The 23479-nt window shown below is 37.5% G+C and overlaps 2 protein-coding genes across 2 annotated transcripts in view; one reads left to right on the top strand and one right to left on the bottom strand.

Moving 5' to 3' along the window:
• LOC124542084 (neuropathy target esterase sws) overlaps positions 1 to 19921 on the top strand; it is a 54682-nt gene extending 34761 nt beyond the window's left edge. The window contains exons 21-30 of the mRNA XM_047120020.1: positions 2831 to 2950; positions 4314 to 4500; positions 6935 to 7051; positions 7505 to 7621; positions 8105 to 8225; positions 8306 to 8396; positions 8917 to 9125; positions 10448 to 10589; positions 12238 to 12288; positions 18955 to 19921. Of these exons, the coding sequence (XP_046975976.1) occupies positions 2831 to 2950; positions 4314 to 4500; positions 6935 to 7051; positions 7505 to 7621; positions 8105 to 8225; positions 8306 to 8396; positions 8917 to 9125; positions 10448 to 10589; positions 12238 to 12288; positions 18955 to 19065 (1266 nt within the window). The 3' untranslated portion in view covers positions 19066 to 19921. The remainder of the gene's footprint in view (positions 1 to 2830; positions 2951 to 4313; positions 4501 to 6934; positions 7052 to 7504; positions 7622 to 8104; positions 8226 to 8305; positions 8397 to 8916; positions 9126 to 10447; positions 10590 to 12237; positions 12289 to 18954) is intronic.
• A 1360-nt stretch (positions 19922 to 21281) lies between these two features.
• Positions 21282 to 23453, bottom strand: LOC124542072. The gene is made up of 3 exons (XM_047120009.1): positions 23249 to 23453; positions 22620 to 22795; positions 21282 to 22353 (listed from the first exon to the last, which is right to left on the bottom strand). The coding sequence occupies exons 1-3, from the start codon at positions 23361 to 23363 to the stop codon at positions 21319 to 21321; spliced, it is 1326 nt and encodes a 441-aa protein (XP_046975965.1). The 5' UTR covers positions 23364 to 23453; the 3' UTR covers positions 21282 to 21318.
• Between the last annotated feature and the right edge of the window lie 26 nt (positions 23454 to 23479).

Raw genomic sequence — 23479 nt, 5'->3', positions numbered from 1 at the left:
GGCAGCGTGTACATATACGCGTCGGTCGGCTGCGTGTACATATACGCGTCGGTCGGCTGCGTGTACATATACGCGTCGGTCGGCTGCGTGTACATATACGCGTCGCAGCGTGTACATATACGCGTCGCAGCGTGTACATATACGCGTCGCAGCGTGTACATATACGCGTCGCAGCGTGTACATATACGCGTCGCACGGCTGCGTGTACATATACGCGTCGGTCGGCTGCGTGTACATATACGCGTCGCAGCGTGTACATATACGCGTCGGTCGGCTGCGTGTACATATACGCGTCGCAGCGTGTACATATACGCGTCGGTCGGCTGCGTGTACATATACGCGTCGCAGCGTGTACATATACGCGTCGGTCGGCTGCGTGTACATATACGCGTCGCACGGCTGCGTGTACATATACGCGTCGCAGCGTGTACATATACGCGTCGCACGGCTGCGTGTACATATACGCGTCGCACGGCTGCGTGTACATATACGCGTCGCAGCGTGTACATATACGCGTCGGTCGGCTGCGTGTACATATACGCGTCGCAGCGTGTACATATACGCGTCGCACGGCTGCGTGTACATATACGCGTCGCACGGCTGCGTGTACATATACGCGTCGCAGCGTGTACATATACGCGTCGCAGCGTGTACATATACGCGTCGCAGCGTGTACATATACGCGTCGCACGGCTGCGTGTACATATACGCGTCGGTCGGCTGCGTGTACATATACGCGTCGCAGCGTGTACAAATACGCGTCGCACGGCAGCGTGTACATATACGCGTCGCACGGCTGCGTGTACATATACGCGTCGCAGCGTGTACATATACGCGTCGCACGGCAGCGTGTACATATACGCGTCGGTCGGCTGCGTGTACATATACGCGTCGGTCGGCTGCGTGTACATATACGCGTCGGTCGGCTGCGTGTACATATACGCGTCGCAGCGTGTACATATACGCGTCGCAGCGTGTACATATACGCGTCGCACGGCTGCGTGTACATATACGCGTCGGTCGGCTGCGTGTACATATACGCGTCGCAGCGTGTACATATACGCGTCGGGCGGCTGCGTGTACATATACGCGTCGCAGCGTGTACATATACGCGTCGGTCGGCTGCGTGTACATATACGCGTCGCAGCGTGTACATATACGCGTCGCAGCGTGTACATATACGCGTCGCAGCGTGTACATATACGCGTCGCACGGCTGCGTGTACATATACGCGTCGGTCGGCTGCGTGTACATATACGCGTCGCAGCGTGTACATATACGCGTCGGTCGGCTGCGTGTACATATACGCGTCGCAGCGTGTACATATACGCGTCGCAGCGTGTACATATACGCGTCGGTCGGCTGCGTGTCCATATACGCGTCGCAGCGTGTACATATACGCGTCGCACGGCAGCGGGTACATATACGCGTCGCACGGCTGCGTGTACATATACGCGTCGCACGGCTGCGTGTACATATACGCGTCGGTCGGCTGCGTGTACATATACGCGTCGGTCGGCTGCGTGTACATATACGCGTCGCACGGCAGCGTGTACATATACGCGTCGCAGCGTGTACATATACGCGTCGCACGGCAGCGTGTACATATACGCGTCGGTCGGCTGCGTGTACATATACGCGTCGCAGCGTGTACATATACGCGTCGCAGCGTGTACATATACGCGTCGCAGCGTGTACATATACGCGTCGGTCGGCTGCGTGTACATATACGCGTCGCAGCGTGTACATATACGCGTCGCACGGCAGCGTGTACATATACGCGTCGGTCGGGTGCGTGTACATATACGCGTCGGTCGGCTGCGTGTACATATACGCGTCGCAGCGTGTACATATACGCGTCGGTCGGCTGCTGGTACATATACGCGTCGCACGGCTGCGTGTACATATACGCGTCGCAGCGTGTACATATACGCGTCGCACGGCAGCGTGTACATATACGCGTCGGTCGGCTGCGTGTACATATACGCGTCGCAGCGTGTACATATACGCGTCGCACGGCAGCGTGTACATATACGCGTCGGTCGGCTGCGTGTACATATACGCGTCGGTCGGGTGCGTGTACATATACGCGTCGGTCGGCTGCGTGTACATATACGCGTCGGTCGGCTGCGTGTACATATACGCGTCGCAGCGTGTACATATACGCGTCGGTCGGCTGCGTGTACATATACGCGTCGCAGCGTGTACATATACGCGTCGCACGGCAGCGTGTACATATACGCGTCGGTCGGCTGCGTGTACATATACGCGTCGGTCGGGTGCGTGTACATATACGCGTCGGTCGGCTGCGTGTACATATACGCGTCGCACGGCAGCGTGTACATATACGCGTCGCAGCGTGTACATATACGCGTCGCAGCGTGTACATATACGCGTCGGTCGGCTGCGTGTACATATACGCGTCGGTCGGCTGCGTGTATATATACGCGTCGCAGCGTGTACATATACGCGTCGGTCGGCTGCGTGTACATATACGCGTCGCAGCGTGTACATATACGCGTCGCACGGCAGCGTGTACATATACGCGTCGGTCGGCTGCGTGTACATATACGCGTCGGTCGGGTGCGTGTACATATACGCGTCGGTCGGCAGCGTGTACATATACGCGTCGCAGCGTGTACATATACGCGTCGCACGGCAGCGTGTACATATACGCGTCGGTCGGCTGCGTGTACATATACGCGTCGGTCGGCTGCGTGTACATATACGCGTCGGTCGGCTGCGTGTACATATACGCGTCGGTCGGCTGCGTGTACATATACGCGTATGTGTGTGTTTGATGTTGATGTTAATGTAATTGTTTTTTTAGGAAGCTGGCATTCCTATCGATATGGTAGGTGGAGTGAGTATCGGAGCCTTCATGGGAGCGCTGTGGTGTATGGAACGTAATATCACAACTGTCACACAGAAGGCTAGAGAATGGTCGAAGGTAGGTTTGAGATTTTAGTACTGTCTATTGATAGTAACATAATTTTATACTTAAAGTTTTATCGTACAAATGATTACCAACATACTGTTAAAACCAAATGGTTATATCGGTACATGTTGAAGTTTTGCAGTAAAAATCACTGTTCGGCTTTAGAATACATCAGTAATATAAATATGGATGAATTACTCGCATCTGCATGTTTCTGATCTGGGGGCACGGCAGTGCCCCAGCCAAGTCTCGAGCAAAGCGGGCACGGCCGTACCATCTTTTCTCGAAACGATTCGCGGCTGTTTCGCCCCCCTATATCTTCGAAGTGGACAAACCTAGGAGTTTGGGTTTTCGGTGACTAATAGTAGGCATTAGAATAAGCTTAATTTCAAAATTACATGCCAAATGAATTAATAGTTTAGGATTTACGAACGATCAAAGTTACACCATTTTGTCACTCACTGACTCACTGATCGATCATCAATAATCTAAGGTACTGCTAGCAGACTTAGCTTTTAATTTGTGCTCATTGCCAAGTCACTATAATTATAATATAAAGAAAACTATTGATACAATTACTAAATGTTGATTTATAACTACATAATAATTTGAATAGGACTTGGCTTCTATGAGATCTCAATACTTTTTACGATGGAAAGACTGCAGCGAGTGGCTTGGTATTTTTTTACATTTAATGTTTTTGGTGGGATAGTATTTATTTGAAGAATCTCAAAACCTGATTGTATCAACTTAGCATAACATTGGTAAATTGATTAACTTTTTATCAACAAATAAATATGGCAAGCAATTTTGGCAAGTCGTCACCAGCGCCTAAAGATGTTGTCACTGTACAGATTATTGACCGATTTCCACATGGTCAATGCGACAGAAACCTTGGGAACTAAGATGTTACGTTCCATGCAACTGGGGTTACACTGGCTTACCTAGCCTTCAAACCAGATCACAGTAAAACTGGTTTCATAATATCTGATTAGTTGGATATATACGTGGCGACCTCCATGGTCGAGTGGTTTGTACACCGGTTTTCATGGGTACGCCACTCTGAGGTCCCGGGTTCGATTCCCGGCCTAGTCGATGTAGATTACCATTAGTTTTCTATGTTGTCTTGGGTCTGGGTGTTTGTGGTACCGTCGTTACTTCTGATTTCCATAACACAAATGCTTCAGCTACTTACATTGGGATCAGAGTAATGTATGTGATGTTGTCTCATAAAAAAAATACCAAATTCACGTACAACGTGGACATAAAAATGTATCCAAAGATATAGATTTATTTGTATAATATGCCGTCTCAAATATAGAGATAATCAAGCTTGCATAAATCCTACCATATTTATGATTCGAAATGTTTCCAGAAAATGACTCAATGGGGTAAACAGCTACTAGACCTTACATACCCCGCTACCTCCATGTTCTCCGGCAAGCAGTTCAACGCTACCATCAAAGCTACCTACGGCGAGGTCCACATCGAGGATCTGTGGTTGCCATACTTCACCGTCACCACTGACATCAGCTCCAGTTGTATGAGAGTGCACCGCCACGGTGAGTGTTTTAATTCTCTCGGAATCTTGATATGGCAATTTGATTAAACCGTTTATGTAGACAATTGACATTGCGTAGTTTAAAAATTATTATCCAATGAACTAAATAAATATTCGGAAGATAAGTAATAAGGATTTATACGACTTTAAGAAAATATCTTGAATTTGTGTAATATGTTAAGTCCCTTGTAATTTATAAATAAGCCGTAGTTGATAATTAATTAGCTAGTATCCCCCCATCCAATCGAAGGAGTACAGATAAACAATCCTTAGAGTTACCTACTCCATGAGACTTTATAAGATCTCTGCTATTCTGCACAATAGACTTTTGAATTTAACAATAAATACCCTTGCCTACTAATCTGCGTTCATTCTACTTTTCGGATAACAACTTCGCCGAAACACTCCTAGTGCTATATTCATAATTAATATTGTAATTAATTAATCATTCAAGTTCGACCAATGATATTGCGTCAATTCAACAAAACAGTTAGTCTGTACTCCCCATTAGGATTGGTTTAGGTCATAGATTCTATAATACCAAATACTCCAATATATATTAAGTATATTAATATTGTATTTACATAATATATATTTAATTAACACAACACATTCATGGACAGGAAATTTTTGTGTGTTTATTGTTTTATTTCGTGATTACAAATTTGCTTCAGCACATCTTCTAACCCAAACATTGTTTATTTATATATTTGGACAAGGGACATAAATACAATATCAAGAACACGATATAACATTTTATGATTCTCGTCTCGGTTCAATGTTTAATGCATGCAAGTTTTGCTTATTTGTGTAACACGATGCGTTCTGCTGACCAGTTGTGCCAGAAAATAATACCTATTATTTATATATGATATATATTTTATATATGTTTGATGTTATTCTGTGATGTTTTATTTTGTTCGCACCGCGGATTTGTCTATGCCATCATACGATCGTCAATATCTATGGTGACAGTGACGTCAGGACTTCGACGGGGGAATCGCAGATGAGATATATGTATTTCAAGTAAATTATAATTAATCGCCCTCGTCCGGAGTTTTCGCTAGTCGCCGCTAATTCCGCTACAGTGATATTTTTTTGTCTTTTCCATAACCACACTCACTTGCATTCATGTGTCTTTGATGTGTTTACCGATTACAAAGTTACGTTAAGTACGCTAGTATTGATTTTTTTTTCTTTTTACCCCACACATATATTTATTTAATATGAAAATTTAAAGCTATCGTATCTTGTTTTCTTTTAAACGAATCCGACATTTGCTTTGTGTTGTCATTACTGAATTAATTATATGTTTAAAAAAAAATAAACGAGCGCTTGTGATTGGTTTACAGAATAACGCTTACAATTTTTGGGAGATACATTAATATTTGGATATTGTTTCGATGCGTCCACAATGTCGGGTTGGAAGTGATTAATAGATTTATCGTTCACGTTGCATTCGCCTTCCATAACACGTCTCCATCTTCATGTCTATGCATGAGTGTGGTTCTTTATCATTTTATCTTTGTTTTTAACTATCATCACTGTAGTGATCCCCTTCATTTTATCGTCGTAGTGATTTAGACTCTACGTGTAAAGTTTAGAGTTGATTATCGCATGCTCATATATTAGAGGTTATGCAATAATTAGTACGTAAATTATATTTTGAATGTAGGTTTCGTTTTAATAAATAAAATTTCACGATACATCCATTATGTTAACTAATTTTTTGGGACAAATTCCAAGGTTTTTTTAAAATGGATTAAGTTACTAAACATTTTTTGCATGTTTCATTTAGCGCTAAGTCTATATTATTTTTTTGGTGTTTACGTCGTTTCATTTCTAGCATGATCGTTTCTTCATCGTCATCGCCTTCATCAGCAGCAAAGTAATTAGTTATGAGTTGAATAATATTTCATTGGTTCATTGTAAGCTTTTGTCGTATTTTATGTAAGATTCTATGAAAAAAGTTCATTTTTTTAAATATATTTTTTAACATGTGTAATTTCCAGCGAATTTAAAACAATGACAAAATGAATTGTGTAATTAATTACTTTTAATTTTAGATATGTAATTAAATATTTTTTGTATTTTAGGTCAAGTACTCTCTTTCTCATATCACTGTTTCCTTTCCATGGATTGTGTTAATACATCAATCGACAGACACAAAATTGTTTTATATATATAGGCGTCTCATAATTGCACTGAAATTTGCACTGGGTACGGCTGTTTGTAGAGGAATTAAATTAAAATAATGAATTAAAATTGAGGCTATATTTTTCTAAATCTTTATAATATTAACTTGAGAATTCTTAATTTATTTACTTATTTAGAATGTCCTACTTGGATTATGCATTGATTTTCAATATAAAAATAGGCTAAAATTAAATTAAGAAGGCCTTCAGCGATAATTAATAGTAATGCGCGCGCCGCAGGTTCCCTATGGCGTTACATTCGCGCTTCGATGTCGCTGAGTGGGTACATGCCCCCTCTCTGCGACCCAGTAGACGGCCACCTCCTATTGGACGGCGGTTACGTCAACAACCTCCCAGGTAAACCAATCACAACGCACCGTTTCGATCGTTCGTGACGAAACGACAGTAGCAAACGTGCGTTCATAAGTCGACCAATCGGAAAAGCTTGTTCAATATATGAAGCCTCATAGCGATCGTTTTTAGGCTGAGTGTAAATATTCTTTAGAAGTTTCCTTATTTTAATTCTTTATCACTATTTCTGTCTCTTTCCGTAGTAGACTACTTTCCTTGAACGGTCTGGTCTTCTTTTTTAACGGCAGAATTGTCGGTCACGTTATGCGTAGGGTCGTTATGAAATCCATAGAGTTAATAAACTTATTTATACGATATGCTCATCCATTAAATATTTACACTCAGTTTCCAAAGGTAAGTGATGACAACACTGGCATTTGTTCGGACAATCGCTAACGGATAATGTTGCCATATGAATACGAATTGTCCGGACAAAATTGTATATCAGTGTTTGAATAGGCATGTTATGGAGGTACTGTCGCGCTTCGATGAGCATCGCGGGAATATTTCCGCCGATTTGCGATCCCTCCGACGGACATCTGCTCTTGGACGGGTGCTACGTTAACAATGTACCAGGTTGGTGTGTAGTCTTACGTACTATTGAATCAAACTATTCATTTATATAGCCATAATATGAGAGGCACCAGGAATGCAGGCTGTTGAAGTCAGCCGACTAAGTATACAGGATAAGATCAAGCAAATGATTTTGATTTTATTTATTTCTTTAATATTTAAGAGCAAGTCAATATTCACCATAATTATTAATACAGAAATTGAAACTCTCAATATCTTAGACACTGTAGTTGACAGTGCATTGCGGCGTGAGAAGCAGTTTACTTGATGCCGATGTCAAAGGACAAATGTTAAAATTTGTCATCAGTCACTTTGGCTTTTGACTTTTCAGTAGTACTGACTTTACAAGTGTGCAAATTTTGATATTAATTGGAATTCGTTAATTCTTCCTTAATTTTAAAATAATACATACAGATGTATGTGTAGATCACCATAACCATAACCACCATTTTTTAACGAGTAATATGAATGTATGTCTATTTCCAGCGGATGTAATGAGATCTCTTGGAGCCAAACACATCCTGGCTATAGATGTGGGTTCCCAAGACGATACCGATCTTACAAACTATGGGGACGACCTCTCGGGCTGGTGGTTACTTTGGAAACGGTGAGTGACCATCAAATCTTACTCTCCGAATTATAAAATGTATTCTAACTTTAATAATGTTCGTTTGTCAAATGTTTCAGATGGAATCCATTCACGACACCGGTTAAAGTTCCGAATCTTCCCGACATTCAGAGTAGACTCGCTTATGTATCTTGCAATCGGCAGCTCGAGGTGAGAGAGAAATATTTTTTTCGTAAATAATGTGGATTAGTAACAGTTTGTAAATGTCCCACTGCTGGGCTAAGACGCCCACTTATTTTGAGGAGTATCACGGTGTTCCAATGCGTCTTTCTGGATACATTTATAGCAGTACTTCATTGAAATTAGGAACATGGTTAATTGGCGCATGTTCCTGACTAATCCCGGCTTTATGTATGAACCTCTAGTGAATATACGAACCTCTAGTGCAGTGGTGTAGTGAGTGGTATTAATAGTAAATATGACTGTCAAGTGGTGGAAGAATAAAGGGCTTTTACAATAAACTTCGTAACATTTAAATAAAACTAATTATAACGGATGAATCGCGTATATTAATTATTTTTAAACATCCCGACGTTTCGAGCACTTTGCAGTGTTCGTGGTCACGGGTAGACCACGGTTCGTAACATGTCATGCGAAAAGGTCGTATCTTCTAAATCTTAGTGTAAGACTAGATTATTTTCGTCACTCGATATGCAATTTTCGTTTTCAGGAAGTGAAAAAATCCGACTACTGCGAATACATCCGGCCGCCGATCGACGCGTACAAGACGTTGCAGTTCGGGTCTTTCGACGAGATCCGCGAGGTGGGCTACCGGCACGGCTCCGCCTACTTCGAGGGCCAGCGGCGCGGGGGGGGCGGCGGCGTCAGTGGCGCCGCAGCCGAGGGACGCCGCCACGCCGCGCAGCCTGCGCTCACCGAGTGAGTCCGCTACGTAATACTTAGGCAGACGTGCAGATTAGGGTTGCTGAGGATTCCTCTTCCCCTTCCTCATAATGCGAAAGTTCCGCAATATTTTGGGTTCCTGGCATCCTCATAAATAAAAATTAAAAATTCCTCTTCCGCTATCACTTCCTCAAAATTTTAAGAGAAATTTATAAGGAATCTGGAGCTGCACCCAGACAGAGACACATCCTACCCCACAGCCACCGCTTCCACGGGTAAGATTGTAGATTCAATGTTAGCCGAAATGCTAGCCTCTGAACCAAATAGTGACGATGAAAATGAAAGTTTACCAATACAAGATAGGTGCGTGGTACTAAAGTTACTATTAAATAACGACTTTAAGAAAAACGAATTAATATACATAAACACAGTCTTCTATGGTGGAAAAAATCCTAATCCGCTTTTTCTACCGCTTCCTCATCCTCATCCTCTAAATTTGCGAGTGAAAATACCTCTTCCTCCTCCTCCTCTTCATAATTACTCCCTCAACAACCCTACTGCAGATGGGTACAGTACGACACAACTTAGATGTCGCATCGGCAAAATTCGTAAAACCGATCACACCCGAATTGAGTACGCTATCCCAAATTATCAATATTTATTTCTCATGCGAATATGGTCTTTGCACAAACGTAATAACTTGTAATATCACATGACCTAATATATTCGTCAATTTGACGCGTCGATTTACATGCACTTGCTTTCTCAGACGCGTGAATCTATAGCGACGAATAGCGTCGAATGGCGCGATAGGGAGCTATTTTTATTGGTTGCGTAAATCGGCAGTAATCCGTTTTATTTTCATTCCATTGCATTTTCCGATGCTACATCTAATTTGCGTCATACTATACTTTAAAGTACGCGTCGATTGAAGTCCGAGCCTCGTACGAAGTTAAGTTTAATCCTATTTTGCGATGTTGTTTCAAATAAAGAGAAATATGTTTTATATACTTAATTTACTTGTTTTATCTCTTTTGGGATGTTTTGGAAATGCCTATAAATAGCTATCCAGTCAGATTTAAATTTTATGACTAGAATGACATAGTTTTACTGTCATTGACTAAAATCGTAATTATACAACATTTTCCTTTCCGACCGGCGTAAAGTATCGCCAAAATTATTTTCTGGCGCTGTTCTGAAATGTACCGATTCCAATTAAACATGGATACCATCAATCATCATCAGCCCGTTTTTGTCCACTGCTGGATATAGGCCTCAAGCGCACGCCAATGTGGTCTTTCACTTGGTCTGATACCAGCAATCGACGTACTAATCCAATATACGTGGCGCTGTTCCAGCTACACGTTCACGGACCTGGCGCAGATGGTGTGCTCGGTGCGCACGGCGCGCGACGCGGACAACGAGTCGTCGTCGTCGTCCGACTACGACGAGCGACACTTCGAGGGGTACGCGTCCGAGCCCAGCGGGGGCCTGCTCGAGGTGAGTCGGGGGTGCCGCTGCGCATGCGCCGTCGCCTTCACATCGGGTGACCTTGTGGCTGCGCATGCGCCGTCGCGTTGACATCGGGTCACTATGTGGGCGTGCCATTTCGTGTTGACTTTAAGGGACTCCTTGTGGATGTTACGACCTTTTTGTTAAATGATAACAGTGCAAAAACGCTAATTCTTTGTAAATAGATATGAAAAAATATATATACTTTATTCCGATAGGCTTTTGCAAGCACTTTGACATCGAGTGACTATGTGGGCGTGCCATTCCGTGTTGACTTTAAGGGACTCATTGTGGATGTTACGACTTTTTTTAAATGATAACAGTGCAAAAATAATCTAATTCTTTATAAATAGAAATGCGCCGCTGCGCATGCGCCGTCGCCTTCACATCGGGTCACTATGTGGGTGTGCCATTCCGTGTTGACTTTAAAGGCCTCCTTGTGGATGTTACGACCTTTTTGTTAAATGATAACAGTGCAAAAAGACGCTAATTCTTTGTAAATAGATATGAAAATATATATATACTTTATTCCGATAGGCTTTTGCAAGCACTTTTACATCGGGTCACTATGTGGGTGTGCCATTCCGTGTTGACTTTAAGGGCCTCCTTGTGGATGTTACGACCTTTTTTAAATGATAACAGTGCAAAAATACCCTTATTCTTTATGAGTAGATATGAAAAAATATACTTTATTCCAGGAGGCTTTTGCGATCACTTTTGAATAGTCATTTAACAACTATATTAAGTGAAGTTACCACCGGTTCGGAAAGGAAAATCGGCAAGAAACTCATACATGCGTTTAAATATATCAGTACTTATAATACTTGTATATAAATTTCTTTAGGCCGATTTCTGAACGCAATAGGAACGGGATACATATATAATTGATCGAGTTAATATCTACCACTATTAATAAATAGGTGATTAAGATAAAACATTGGACTGCGAGCACCGCGTCCTCGAGCCCTCTGAAGGAGATCGAGATACTTTTTTATGAACAATAGGCTATTTGACTGGTTTTTAAAATCCATTTTATATTATTAAGTAGATGTTTTTTATTTATAGTACATATTTGTCGAAAAATATCATATTAAAAATTCCATATTTAAATAACGCGCGAAAACGCTACTTGGACAATATGGCGCTGCAATGGGGTCGGTGACGTCACGTATTTTAATCTGTGGTACATATAGTAGAAAAGCATAGTTTACAAGAAAGTGACTTCATCATAAGGCCGGCCAATCAGGAGCGTTTTGTGTCACGTGACAAACGTTTGAAAAAATGCATTTTTATTTATTGATTTTAGAATAAATTAAGTACTATTTTCAAGTTTCGTTAGTAAATAACCATTTTTAAACTCATAATATACACTGATTACAATAATTCACAATTTATTTTTCGCATCGTCAAATAGCCTATTTGATTCCATCGAGAGAATCATTTTTTATAAGTGTTTCTAATATGCTGTAAATATATTGTAGATATACTTTAACTGGGAAAAAGTATCTCACAAAAAGAAACTAAACTACTTCGCTTATTGCGTCTCTTGTTGTGATCTATCTCTAGGTCTGTGTATGGGTAAGAAATGTCTAGTTCTATATATCTCGAATGAAGAATACGATGTTTTGTACTGTAGATGTCGTCAAGCGTAGAGGATGGCGGTGCGTGGATCAGCGACACGGAACTGGTGGGCACTTATTGAGCTGCACGAGGCACATTAGTTTGGGTTTAGCAATTTTTTTTTATTTTTTGTTTTTTTGTTTTGTTGACGGTGCACTCTGAGCTTTTGGGGAATATTGATTATTTTATTTTGCAATAGCGATTGGATTGAGATAGTGAAAAATGTTTAATGTCCTACTTAAGAATTCATTCTAAACTCATAATATTTGTATATGGGTCAAAATCACCAAGGTGGAGAATTAGCTTTGCCAGGAAATAAATGTTAAAATTTAGTTTATTTAAGCAAATCGTTATTGTAAATATTACTTAACTCTGTTCATATTATCTGTACATAATATTTTATACAGGAAAAGTAAAGCACATTCATTATTATTCTAACAATTACCAACAAAAAATCATTTCGGGAACGCGTCCTTAATAGCAATCTTCAGAAACTAACTTTGTAAATATTCATAAAGTAAAATAAAATGAAAAGTTTTTCTTACTTAATGGCCTACAATTGTATCTTATATCAATTATTTATTGTTGTTATTAAAGAAAGAAAACAAATTAAAGAAAATCAATTGAAAATATTGTGTCCGGCAAAGTAAGCGTCATTTCAGTGAACGCAACTTAAATTCTCGGTAAAATTTCAGTTTTTGAACGTAACCTTTAGTTGTCTATGGTACAGTGATGTGAACGATGTAAATAAACGGTGTGTCGAGAGAGTTTTCGCCAAAACAATTGAAAATAAGTGGTAAGTATCTTTCAATTCAATAAATTAGAGAGCGTACATCAATACGTCATCATACCGGGAATGCGTTTCTCAACTTGGAATATTAAAAAATATGTTTTGTAGTGTTTTAAAACAAATAGTAACCTCAAATATTTTACAATAACAAAGCCAAACATGATGTCAAAGATGGTTGCCATCTAAAAAGGGCGCGTTTATTTAAAAAAGTCATTTCGGGAACGGTCATTTCGGGACCGTTCCTGGACTTGACGGAACGTTCTCGAAATGATGATTACGTTCCCGAAATGACTTTTTTTGAATAAACGCGCCCTGTTATAACAATAGTTAATAGGTTAGTTAATTCAGTAGATGTTGTGCTAACATATTTTATAATATAGGTACGTTTAATCTTTTTTAGCAATATGGAGTCTCCTGTGGCTGGAAAAAATAAAAAACTTCCGAAAAAGCAAGTTAAAAAAAATAGTTCGGCTTACTTACGTCAAAGAGAGAAAGCAAATGCCAGAAAAAGGAAATTTTTAAATAAGATGACGGAGGAAGAGAGAGAAATAAAAAGAGCGAAGGATAGAGCGTATTATCAGAAAAAAAAAGCTGAAAAGAAAGTTAAAAATATTGATGAGATGACTGAGAGAGAAAAGCGAAAGCAGAGAAAAATTTGGAAAGAAGCTTCAAAAAAATACAGAGAAAAAAAGAAGGCAATATCGAGTATAGTAAACAATACTCCGCCTCATTCTGATGATGAATTAGCTGAAGCACGGTCTTTAGTAAGAAGAACAGTGGGAAGAAAAATTGTTCGGAAGGATAGAGCTAAAGCATACCGTATAATAAAAAAACAAGAGAAAACAATTGCTAACATAAAACGTAAGTATGAAACTTTAAAGAAAAGACTTAGAAGAAAAGAAAAAAGGGAACAGGAAAAAGTTCAGATACCAACAACTCCTAACAGCAAAGTTGACGCATTGATTAAAAATGTCGACGTGCCTCCAGAAGTGCGCAAGAATCTGTTATTTAACGAAGTTCTGACTACACAATTAAAAGAAAAGGTCTGTACTTTAAGAAAAAAATCCAAAGAGAGGGAAGTCTTCCAAAAATGTGTTAGCGGTAACATGCTACGGAAATATAAGTTGCTTCATATGGCTAAGACTTTTTTGCCAAAAGAGAGAACTAGTACATCGATTCTGAAGTCTGATACTAAAATACGTGAGGTTGTTTTGACGGCGGAAGTTCGTGAAAAAGTAAAAGATTTCTTCCAAAGAGATGATGTCAGCAGGATGTGCCCAGGCAAGAGAGATTTTGTGAAGAGAAACGGTGTTAAGAAGCAAAAACGCCTCCTTTTATACACAGTTAAAGAACTGACGTCAAAATTCGTTCAAGAAACTGGAATAAATTTACCATATGCAACATTATTAAGAGCAAAACCGTTTTGGGTGGTAGCTCCAACATTCAGAGACAGAGAATCTTGTTTATGTGTCAAACACGAAAACTTCGAATTTAAACTGAACAAATTAAAAAACTTACAACAATTTGTTACTCACACGAGTGTAGAGAAAACCATCGAGGATTATAGTTGCGACATAACATCCTATGACTGCATGAATGGTATTTGTGATACTTGTAAAAATCCGAAGCTTGAGTCAGCTGATAATGCAGATTCTGTGACATATTTCCAATGGAAATCTGTTATTGAAGAAAAAATTGTAAAAGGCGAGAATAAGAAGTTCAAGATCACAAAAAAGGCTGCAATTTCAAGTACAGTGAATGAATTAAAAACGGCTTTTATTGAAGATATTCCAGTTATGAAAAAACATCTGTATGGCATTTATATTTATAACAAACTGAAAAAGGAGATGAAAGAAAATCTAACTGAAGAAGAGGTAATGATACAGATAGACTTTTCGGAGAATTATACCACTAAATACGCAAGTGAAATCCAGTCGACACATTTTGCAAAAAATCAATTGTCTATTCATACAGGTGTATATTATACACGCAACGTTGACAATGGTTTAAAATCCACATCTTTTGCTACCGTGAGTGAAAATTTGGATCATCAAGCCCATGCAGTATGGGCTCATATGATACCGATCCTACAAATAATATTGAAAAATAAACATATTAACACCATTCATATCTACTCTGATGGGCCAACGTCACAATACCGTAACCGAACTAACATACATCTCTGGCTACAAACATTAATAAAGGAATTCCAACAGATAACAAAAGCTACTTGGACATACAGTGAACCTGGCCATGGCAAAGGACCCATGGATGGCGTAGGTGGTACTCTTAAAAGGACTGCCGATAAGCGTGTGTTAATGGGACACGATATTAAAACATCCTCAGACTTAGTGGATTTGTTTAAGGAGTCTACTATACTGGTAAAAGAGATTCCTCATGATGACATTTCTACAGCAAAAGACTTGGTTCCGAAAATCATAGATGCCATACCAGGTATCATGAATATTACAAAAATTACATGGCAAAGAGGACCGGAAGTTACGATTAAAACATACCGACACGACCGTTTTGAAAAGCAACTAAGAATGTCAGTATTATCTGGAAGTTTATATCCGAACTCTGAACCAAAAGACAAGGGAATACCTTCAAATAAGTCTCCAGAACTAAAAGAGCCAATAGATACAATTAATTTACAAGATTTGCTGCAATTGAAGAAAAGGAGCATTTACAACACCATTTACTCATCATCATCCGATGATGAGGAAGATTTAATGTCGATTTCTCTTCGTCAGCAGATTGCGCAAAAATCAATTACTGTTGAAGCTAGTACATCTTACAATCAAGACAAGGAAAACCTACACCCAAATTTAATATCCCCTGGAACCTTTGTTTTAGTTAAAGTACCTACACAAAAGAAAGCTCTAAATTACAGATATGTTGCCATCTGTAAGACAGGTGTTGAAGATGATGGAGAAATTCTAGTTACGTTCTTGAATTCGGTTTGTAATAATGCAAAAAAATTTAAACTAGATCCGAGTGATGTATCCTACGTTGCATTTGAGCAAATAATAAGTATTATTTCGACGCCATTTCTGAGAAAAGAAAATAATAGAGAGTATTATTACTTTGATACTGATATTGATGTTTATGAAAAATTCTAATGTTTGTTTCTTTTCATTTTATATATTTTATATTCTTGTGTTTATTTAATATTAGAATGCTTGTTTTGATTTAAAGTTTATTTAATATTAACTACGAAAAAGTATAATGTTTAGGTGGTTTGATTAATACCATCATAATAAAAGTTTAATATGATTACTAAGAATATCTAATCGGCTGTGAACAGCAAATTACAAGACTGTAAAGTGATTTAAGTTCCGTTTTTGTTAATTAAGAATCCTTATGCCAAAATTAATAAATAAGTACGACGTACACATTGCTCATTATTACCTAAACCTAAATTGTATCTATATCGTCATTTAGGGAACACACGCATCATTCCGAGAACACCTCATCATTTCCGGGAACATCATTAAAATCACAGATAATAAATTTATTATTCTAGGTATTAAAAAGGGCCCTGGTAAATAATAAAGTAAGGCGAACTTTTTAGACCTACATCATGTTAATTTATATATAAGACACTGATATTTCTCATATTTAGATAATTTATACAGAGAAATTGTCATAATAGATCCACTTTCACTATATTTTGCTTTTTGACGTCTTTGTTGGCAATTTCATTACATTTCTTTAGTTTTTAATAATAAATAACATATATACGCTATCGAACAAGGTAAAAAATAAATACTTATGTAATATTTTAATATTATTATAAACTTCACAAAAACGTTCCCGGAATGATTTTTTTCAGTGATAGCTCACTTTAAAAATAAAATTAAAAGAGTAGTAATCAATTATATGCTCTGCCAACGTAAATATTGTTAAAACACAAGTGTAGTGATCATTTAGGCTGATCATCAAAGTAATAGCTGCTAGGTCAATTTATCAAAAAATGGAATTTGGAATTCGCCACCTTGGTGATTTTGACCCATATACGGTGTACCTGACTACAGTGGTGTACCCTACTTTAACTTCGTATATCTACTTTAATAAGAACTTTGACCAATATCTACTCGATATAATTCATGTAACAAAAAAAAAAAAAACTTTATATGAGATTTTAAAAATGGAATTAGTTACTAGTATTTTTTTTGAGGATACTTCACATGAACCAGAAAAATATTTTTTCTATCTCATTGTATTCGTTATAGCGAGTAAGGCCACGTTCACATTAATTAATATGTCTTATAATTTTCCAGCATACTATATTTATTTCTACTTTCCTATATGCACTGGGCCAGCTTTCTTGCTTTGTGCCGTTTATTATAAACGCAGCTTAACTACTGGGCTCTAGTTCTAAAACTCCTGCTAGGCCTTATTATAGCTCAAATAGACCGAATTGGTAATATATGTAATCAAAATATATATATTTTTTTTACAGGAAAATTATTTATATTTGTTGAAGCTAACTGCGTTCTCATTTATATGCTACTTTGTCTAATACTGTTATTTCACATAATATATACAAAAATCGTTATGAGAAATTAATTAACTTAATTTAAGTCGATATAAATGAGTCTGGTTTGGTTGAATTAATCCCACAATTAAAGTGATTTAGTGATGTAATACCCGTATATATGTGTTACCGAAAAAGTATGTATACAAGTCCTTTACATATTTCAGGAATTGTATACTATCTCCTAGGAATAAACATATATGCGGGTATCCCTCTATCTTTCTTTCTGTCTCTCCCTGCCTCGTTATCCATCGCCATCAATATATAATTATATCACAAAATAAATCAAAGAAATGTATTTTGACAGCTGTCAGTTTTTTGTTCGGTAGACATGTCAACAGTTGATACGATTTTGATTCATGGTATAAGTTCACTTTTATTTCCGTCGAATAATAATCCATGGAGACGAATTAAAAATTTCAGAAAGGACTTTTTTATGTACTGGTTTATTTCGTGGCCAAGTGGTTAGAACGGATGATTTCGGGTTCAAACCCAGGCCAACACCACTGAATATTCATGTGCTTAATTTGTGCATCTTGTGCTCGGCAGTGAAGGAAAACGTGAGGAAGCTGATTGTGTCTAATTTCATTGAAATGCTGATGCATGTGCATTCCGCCAACCCGCATTCGAACAGCGTGGTGAAATATGTTCCAAACTCTCTCCTTAATGGGCTTAGCCCAGCCGTGGGAAGATTACTACTACTTTTACGTAGTACTTATATCATATCAATATTGTTTTGTTAAAGATTTTGTTGGCGTTCTAATATTAATCAGTTATGATACCTATAATAATCGATTAATAAAAATATATTTATATTTGTGAATTTGTATTATCATATATATTATCTGTGTTAACAAGAAGAAAATCACATAGTATATGTTACTTCTTGTTTGTTAATATCAATTGATTAATTTGTTTATGAAGAATTATATGCATTGTTTAAAGTAGTAAAAACTTTTTGTGACTTGAGAAATGTCGCTGTCAAAAAATATTTCTTCGTTTTTAAACTGTTTTGAAGTAGACTGCGTTAATCATTCTGCCACTTTTTACAAAACGATTTGATTGTAATTAGAAAAAAAAATAGATTTTTTATTTGAAAAAGTAAGTGTAGGTCATTATTTGCACTTTTCTGTTAAATTTTTAACTTCAGCAATTTTAAGTTATTTTTGTGATATTTATAAGACACTGATAGATGTTTTACAATTTTATTCATTGGCCTCACACTAGCTTTAGTAATTTTTATAATAATTTTTTTCGAATCTTATATGTGTGAACGCAAGAATTTGAGTTAACAATTCTTTGTCATAGATTCAAAGCTAGCTCGTATGTAGAAAAGAAAACCAATGTTTAAATTATCAACTAATCTTGTTTACGGTGTTAAATTGGAAACATTAAAATTCCAGGAGGGTTTGCGCACTCGTCGCGTGGGCGGATCCCTCTCGCTATCAGAGGACGAAATGGACTCCGAAGCGGAGATGTACGACCCCCTGAACAAACGCGGGGGAGGCAGATGAGACCCGACCTTGCACGATCTGTGCAAGGCGCTCTACAAATACGTGCAAGATGAGAAAGAGAGCGTTGAATAGCTTTCTCGCTCGGCTGGAACTGTCATAGTGACTAGTGTGTATGAATGACATTTTAATAAATGAATTGTACGACCTTTGTAATGGAGCATTTCTGTCGAAATGGTTGGCAATTTTTTGTGATCGAAACCATTGTGAGTCTTCCGGGAGTCATTAAAAATAAAAGATTAAAATTAAACTAAATTATTGAAACTCCAAGTCATGAATTAGTGCTAACAAAACAAAGTTTGCCAAATTTCCAGGCATGGCGATTTGTAAACACGTGTGTAGCAAGAAAGAGAACGCTGACTGGCTGTCTCGCTTGCGCGAACACTCGCAATGATTATACATTGATACTGTTCGTACAGTGTTTTCCTAATTGGATAATGATGATAGTGATCATTTCAATGAATAAATTAGTAATTTAAACATTTAAATTATATGTATTCTAACTGGAGTATTACATATGTTGTGAATATGATAAATTTAAAACCTACGAAGGCAAGTTTTATGTAGAAAAAAATCCTTGGCTTGTAATTAAAAAAAAATTAGTGGAATTACGGGAAGAATTCCTGTATAGATACAGTAGTTAATTTTATTCCATATTCGTATACTTGTCTTCCAAAATTTGCTTCAGACGTTTTTTATTTGAATTCAAAGTATTTGCTTACATTTAAAACAAATCGGGTTTGCCCACGACTGTGTATAGTGTTTAAGTAGGATTATATTTATAAACAAAGAATGATGGCTAGCCAATAGGTGTGATTCCACTTAAATAGTTGTCGATTTCTGTGTTTCCAACATGGAATGGAAACAATCCATTTTATAGCGACATATCAAATAACGTTTCATAACAACATATTGCTAAATATCTCTTCTCATAGATATTTAAACTATAATTAAGTTTATAGAAATTTTAAAATTGGAAACATGCATTTTGATAGTCTTTCTTAATTATCCTATAAATAGTAATAGTTACAATACACAAATTAAACGCAATATTAATAATAGTCCACACATTATAAAACGCACAAGTAAATAGTTATAAAACGCAAAAAGCGGCATCGCAACGCTTGTCTATATACATCTTTCCATAGTTTTATCCTACAATATTATTAAAGATATATCTTACTGCTGAGTAGAGATTCTGTGAGTTTGTCATTTAGGAAGTCCTTAGATACACAAACACTCAAAACATAGCACTCTAAATAATTCTCTCGTTTATATTTGCAGCGGGTGTTTAGTTAAATATCGTTGTCTCTCTCTGTTATTACCAATTTTACAGACGAAAGAAGAAGACAGCATTGTTTAACTAGCCCCCCAATAAATCTTAAGTCAAAAGTTAAAAAGTCTGGGAGAAAGAATTGACTGTAACATAAAAAAAAACTTGGAATATATTGTAATCGTAATTAATGAAATTTTAATATTCCAAAGAGAATCTGTGATTAGTTTCAAAGTTAATCAGCTGTGAATAGCTTCATTATTCTATTAAGTACGTGTAACTTTGGTTAGTGTACCAGTTAATATATGTATTACGCCAAATTCGATTAATATTTGCTTATAAATTCAGCGTTAATGCATACAATTATATTTATTATTAGCTATTTTTCATACAAATAATAATAATACGTAATTAGATTCAATAAATTTACTACACATATTTTTATGCTAAGTGTGGTCAAAATCGTCCATTTTTGAATTGGAATAGTTCTCACATATATGGCGAGTAAAATATTCTGGAATGTTCGATGTTCATGTATTAATGTATTTTAAATAATCAATCATTATTATTTATTAAATATACATCAAATAGTACGTAGTGCCATATGTTATCTATAGCAGCTTCTCTCTACCTTGTCGTGCTTATAACGATGATATGTCGTATTATGTACTTAGTACGCAATAGCTTACTATATAAGGCTTAATATATTAAATATGATTAGATAAATTTCTAATATCTGATTGTTAGACCAGTAATATTAATGTAAAATCTTAAAGATTCCTAGTATAGTGATGTACAACTTAATATTTGTATGTATGGGTAAATTTTTGTATGGAAATTACCGAACGTATAGCCGTAAGGACGCCAACGAAGGCACAAAAATGTAGCGAGTTAAATACCAAATGTAATTCAATGTATTATTTCAATAAATGCTCAAACACTTTGATCGTGTAGTTTTATTTATCATATATAATGAAAATTTGTCAATTTTTATAAGATTTAAAGTTGATTGCGTACAATAAGTTCGCTTTCATTTCATGGAGACGTCTTAAATAGCTGTGGACGTTTACGACCGCGGCGTTATCGCCGTAATCGTTCTTGATAGTTTCCACGCCTTCGATGCTCATTGTCCTGTAATTGTGTCCCGTTTCCAACCCGTAACTCGTCGTCTCACTCGTGCCGTCCCACTCTTCGTGACTCCTAATTTTGATCGCCTGAACTTTCTTCTCCCAATTATGTTTCATATGGTGTCTGATATCGGGGCACTCGCAGAGGTTTATCAAGACATGCATACATCTCAATTGCAGAACCGGCTTGTTAGAGCAGGTACACAGCAACATCAGGCGCTTTGTCAAGTCGCCACAAAACTCTTTGGCCCGCCATTTGGATCTCGTCGTCAGCGTGGTATACCCCAATAAACCCGCAGCGCTAATTCTGACCTCAATAGCTGGTGACCCCAGGTAAGGGCGTAATAAGTTGGTCAAGTCGTAAATATCCGCTAACTTCTTACCGATATCATGTTTGCAGATTTGTGTCAAGCAATCCATTGCTCCGCTGACTACTCTCGGATCGGTATTCTCTAAAAGTTTCAACATGATTTGAAAAGCGTTTGCCTTCAATGCTGGAACTTGGTCCCAATCTATTAGATTTTCCAGAGTCTTTAGATGCAATATCGCAATTCCTACGTGCTCATTTTTAACCATTTTAAGTAAATTTTCTATTATATTTTCCGTTTCAATTATGATTGCGCTCGAACATCGGTCCCTCGTAAGAGTCTTCAGGGTATACGACGCAGCGTATCTTATTTCCGACCGATCTCTCATAATCAGCCACATGAGGTTTTCGAATATTTTCGGTCGCGACATGATCTGCTTCCGCCCTTGGTAGAAGTTGGCGAGGGAAGTTAGGATAAGACATATCTTTTCTCGTATGACTGGGTTCTTGTTTTGCATCAAATCTATTAGACGGTAAACTACTTGTAAATTGATAAGGAACATCGCATTCTCTGATATTTGAACCTATTAACAAATTTCAAGAGGAAACTAAAGAAGGATAAGGTTTGTCTTAGATTAACATAAGGTATTAGTTAAATAATTATGTTATGAAATCTTTGAAATTGTACAATAATTCGGTGACCAAGTTTTTTAATAAAACCTACTACTCCATATTTTTTTTCACATTTAAAATAAAATCATTTTCGATTACAGATTAAAAAAACGAAAGCATTTTTGGGGTCGTTACAATTTAGGAAAACTTATGGAAGATATGTTATAAAGAAAAATACCTGGTCTAATATACTGTGTATGGCCTGCAATTGAACAAGATAGTCTGCCGAGTGCAGATCTCTGTTGATGAGCCTGAGGCCGACCCGCCCGAACCCCAGGCGGGCGCGCGTTATGTCAACGTGCGGAGCGTACAGAGACGGCTGCATTGACTCTAATCTTTGAGCGGGCGGGATCTCTATAAAACAAAATTCATTTGATATCTGGTCTTTATTCGTACTCTTCGGGTTGCCTACCAAAAAATACAAACTTGTACTACTTTTTTTAATTATAAATTAAAATATTAATGGTAATTATACATCAGCCGTTTTTGGAACACGTAAATTCTGTGTAATATCAAATATAAGTTAAAAGTTATTTATAAAGTATTTCAAATTGTAGGATCAAATTGGAAGGCAATAATAATGTTTTTGATATCGCTATGAATAAAGAGTTGTGTCAAATAAGAATGAAAATAATAATGCAATTAATCTAAATGTAAAAATTGTTTACTCTGTAGAGATTCAATAATAAAGATTTTATTTACTGTCATAGTAGGTAGTCATAAGTAGGAAATTAGTAGGAGTGTTAGTACTCTAAGATATAAGTATTTGAAATTGTGAGTTACTTAATGTAATTTAATGTTCAATACCTGTGTGAGGATCAAAATGTTTGTGCTGCATAGCCATATCCACCGCTTTATTTATAATCCGCGGGTTCATCGCGCAAACAAGTTGCAAATAGGAATTCTTATGTGGACAAAACATTTTAATTTAATTCAATAGTGCATTATAAATTAAATACTATTTATATAAAATAAAAAATCGAAATGATTTTTGTAAAGTGCTATCAAATTGTATTAGTTTTACTGACAGCGTCCGTC

This window comes from Vanessa cardui, chromosome 2 (genome assembly GCF_905220365.1).
Source record: "Vanessa cardui chromosome 2, ilVanCard2.1, whole genome shotgun sequence".
NCBI lineage: Eukaryota > Metazoa > Arthropoda > Insecta > Lepidoptera > Nymphalidae > Vanessa > Vanessa cardui.
Note: the sequence above shows the minus strand (reverse complement) of the source record. Positions and strands in the feature narration are given on the sequence as shown.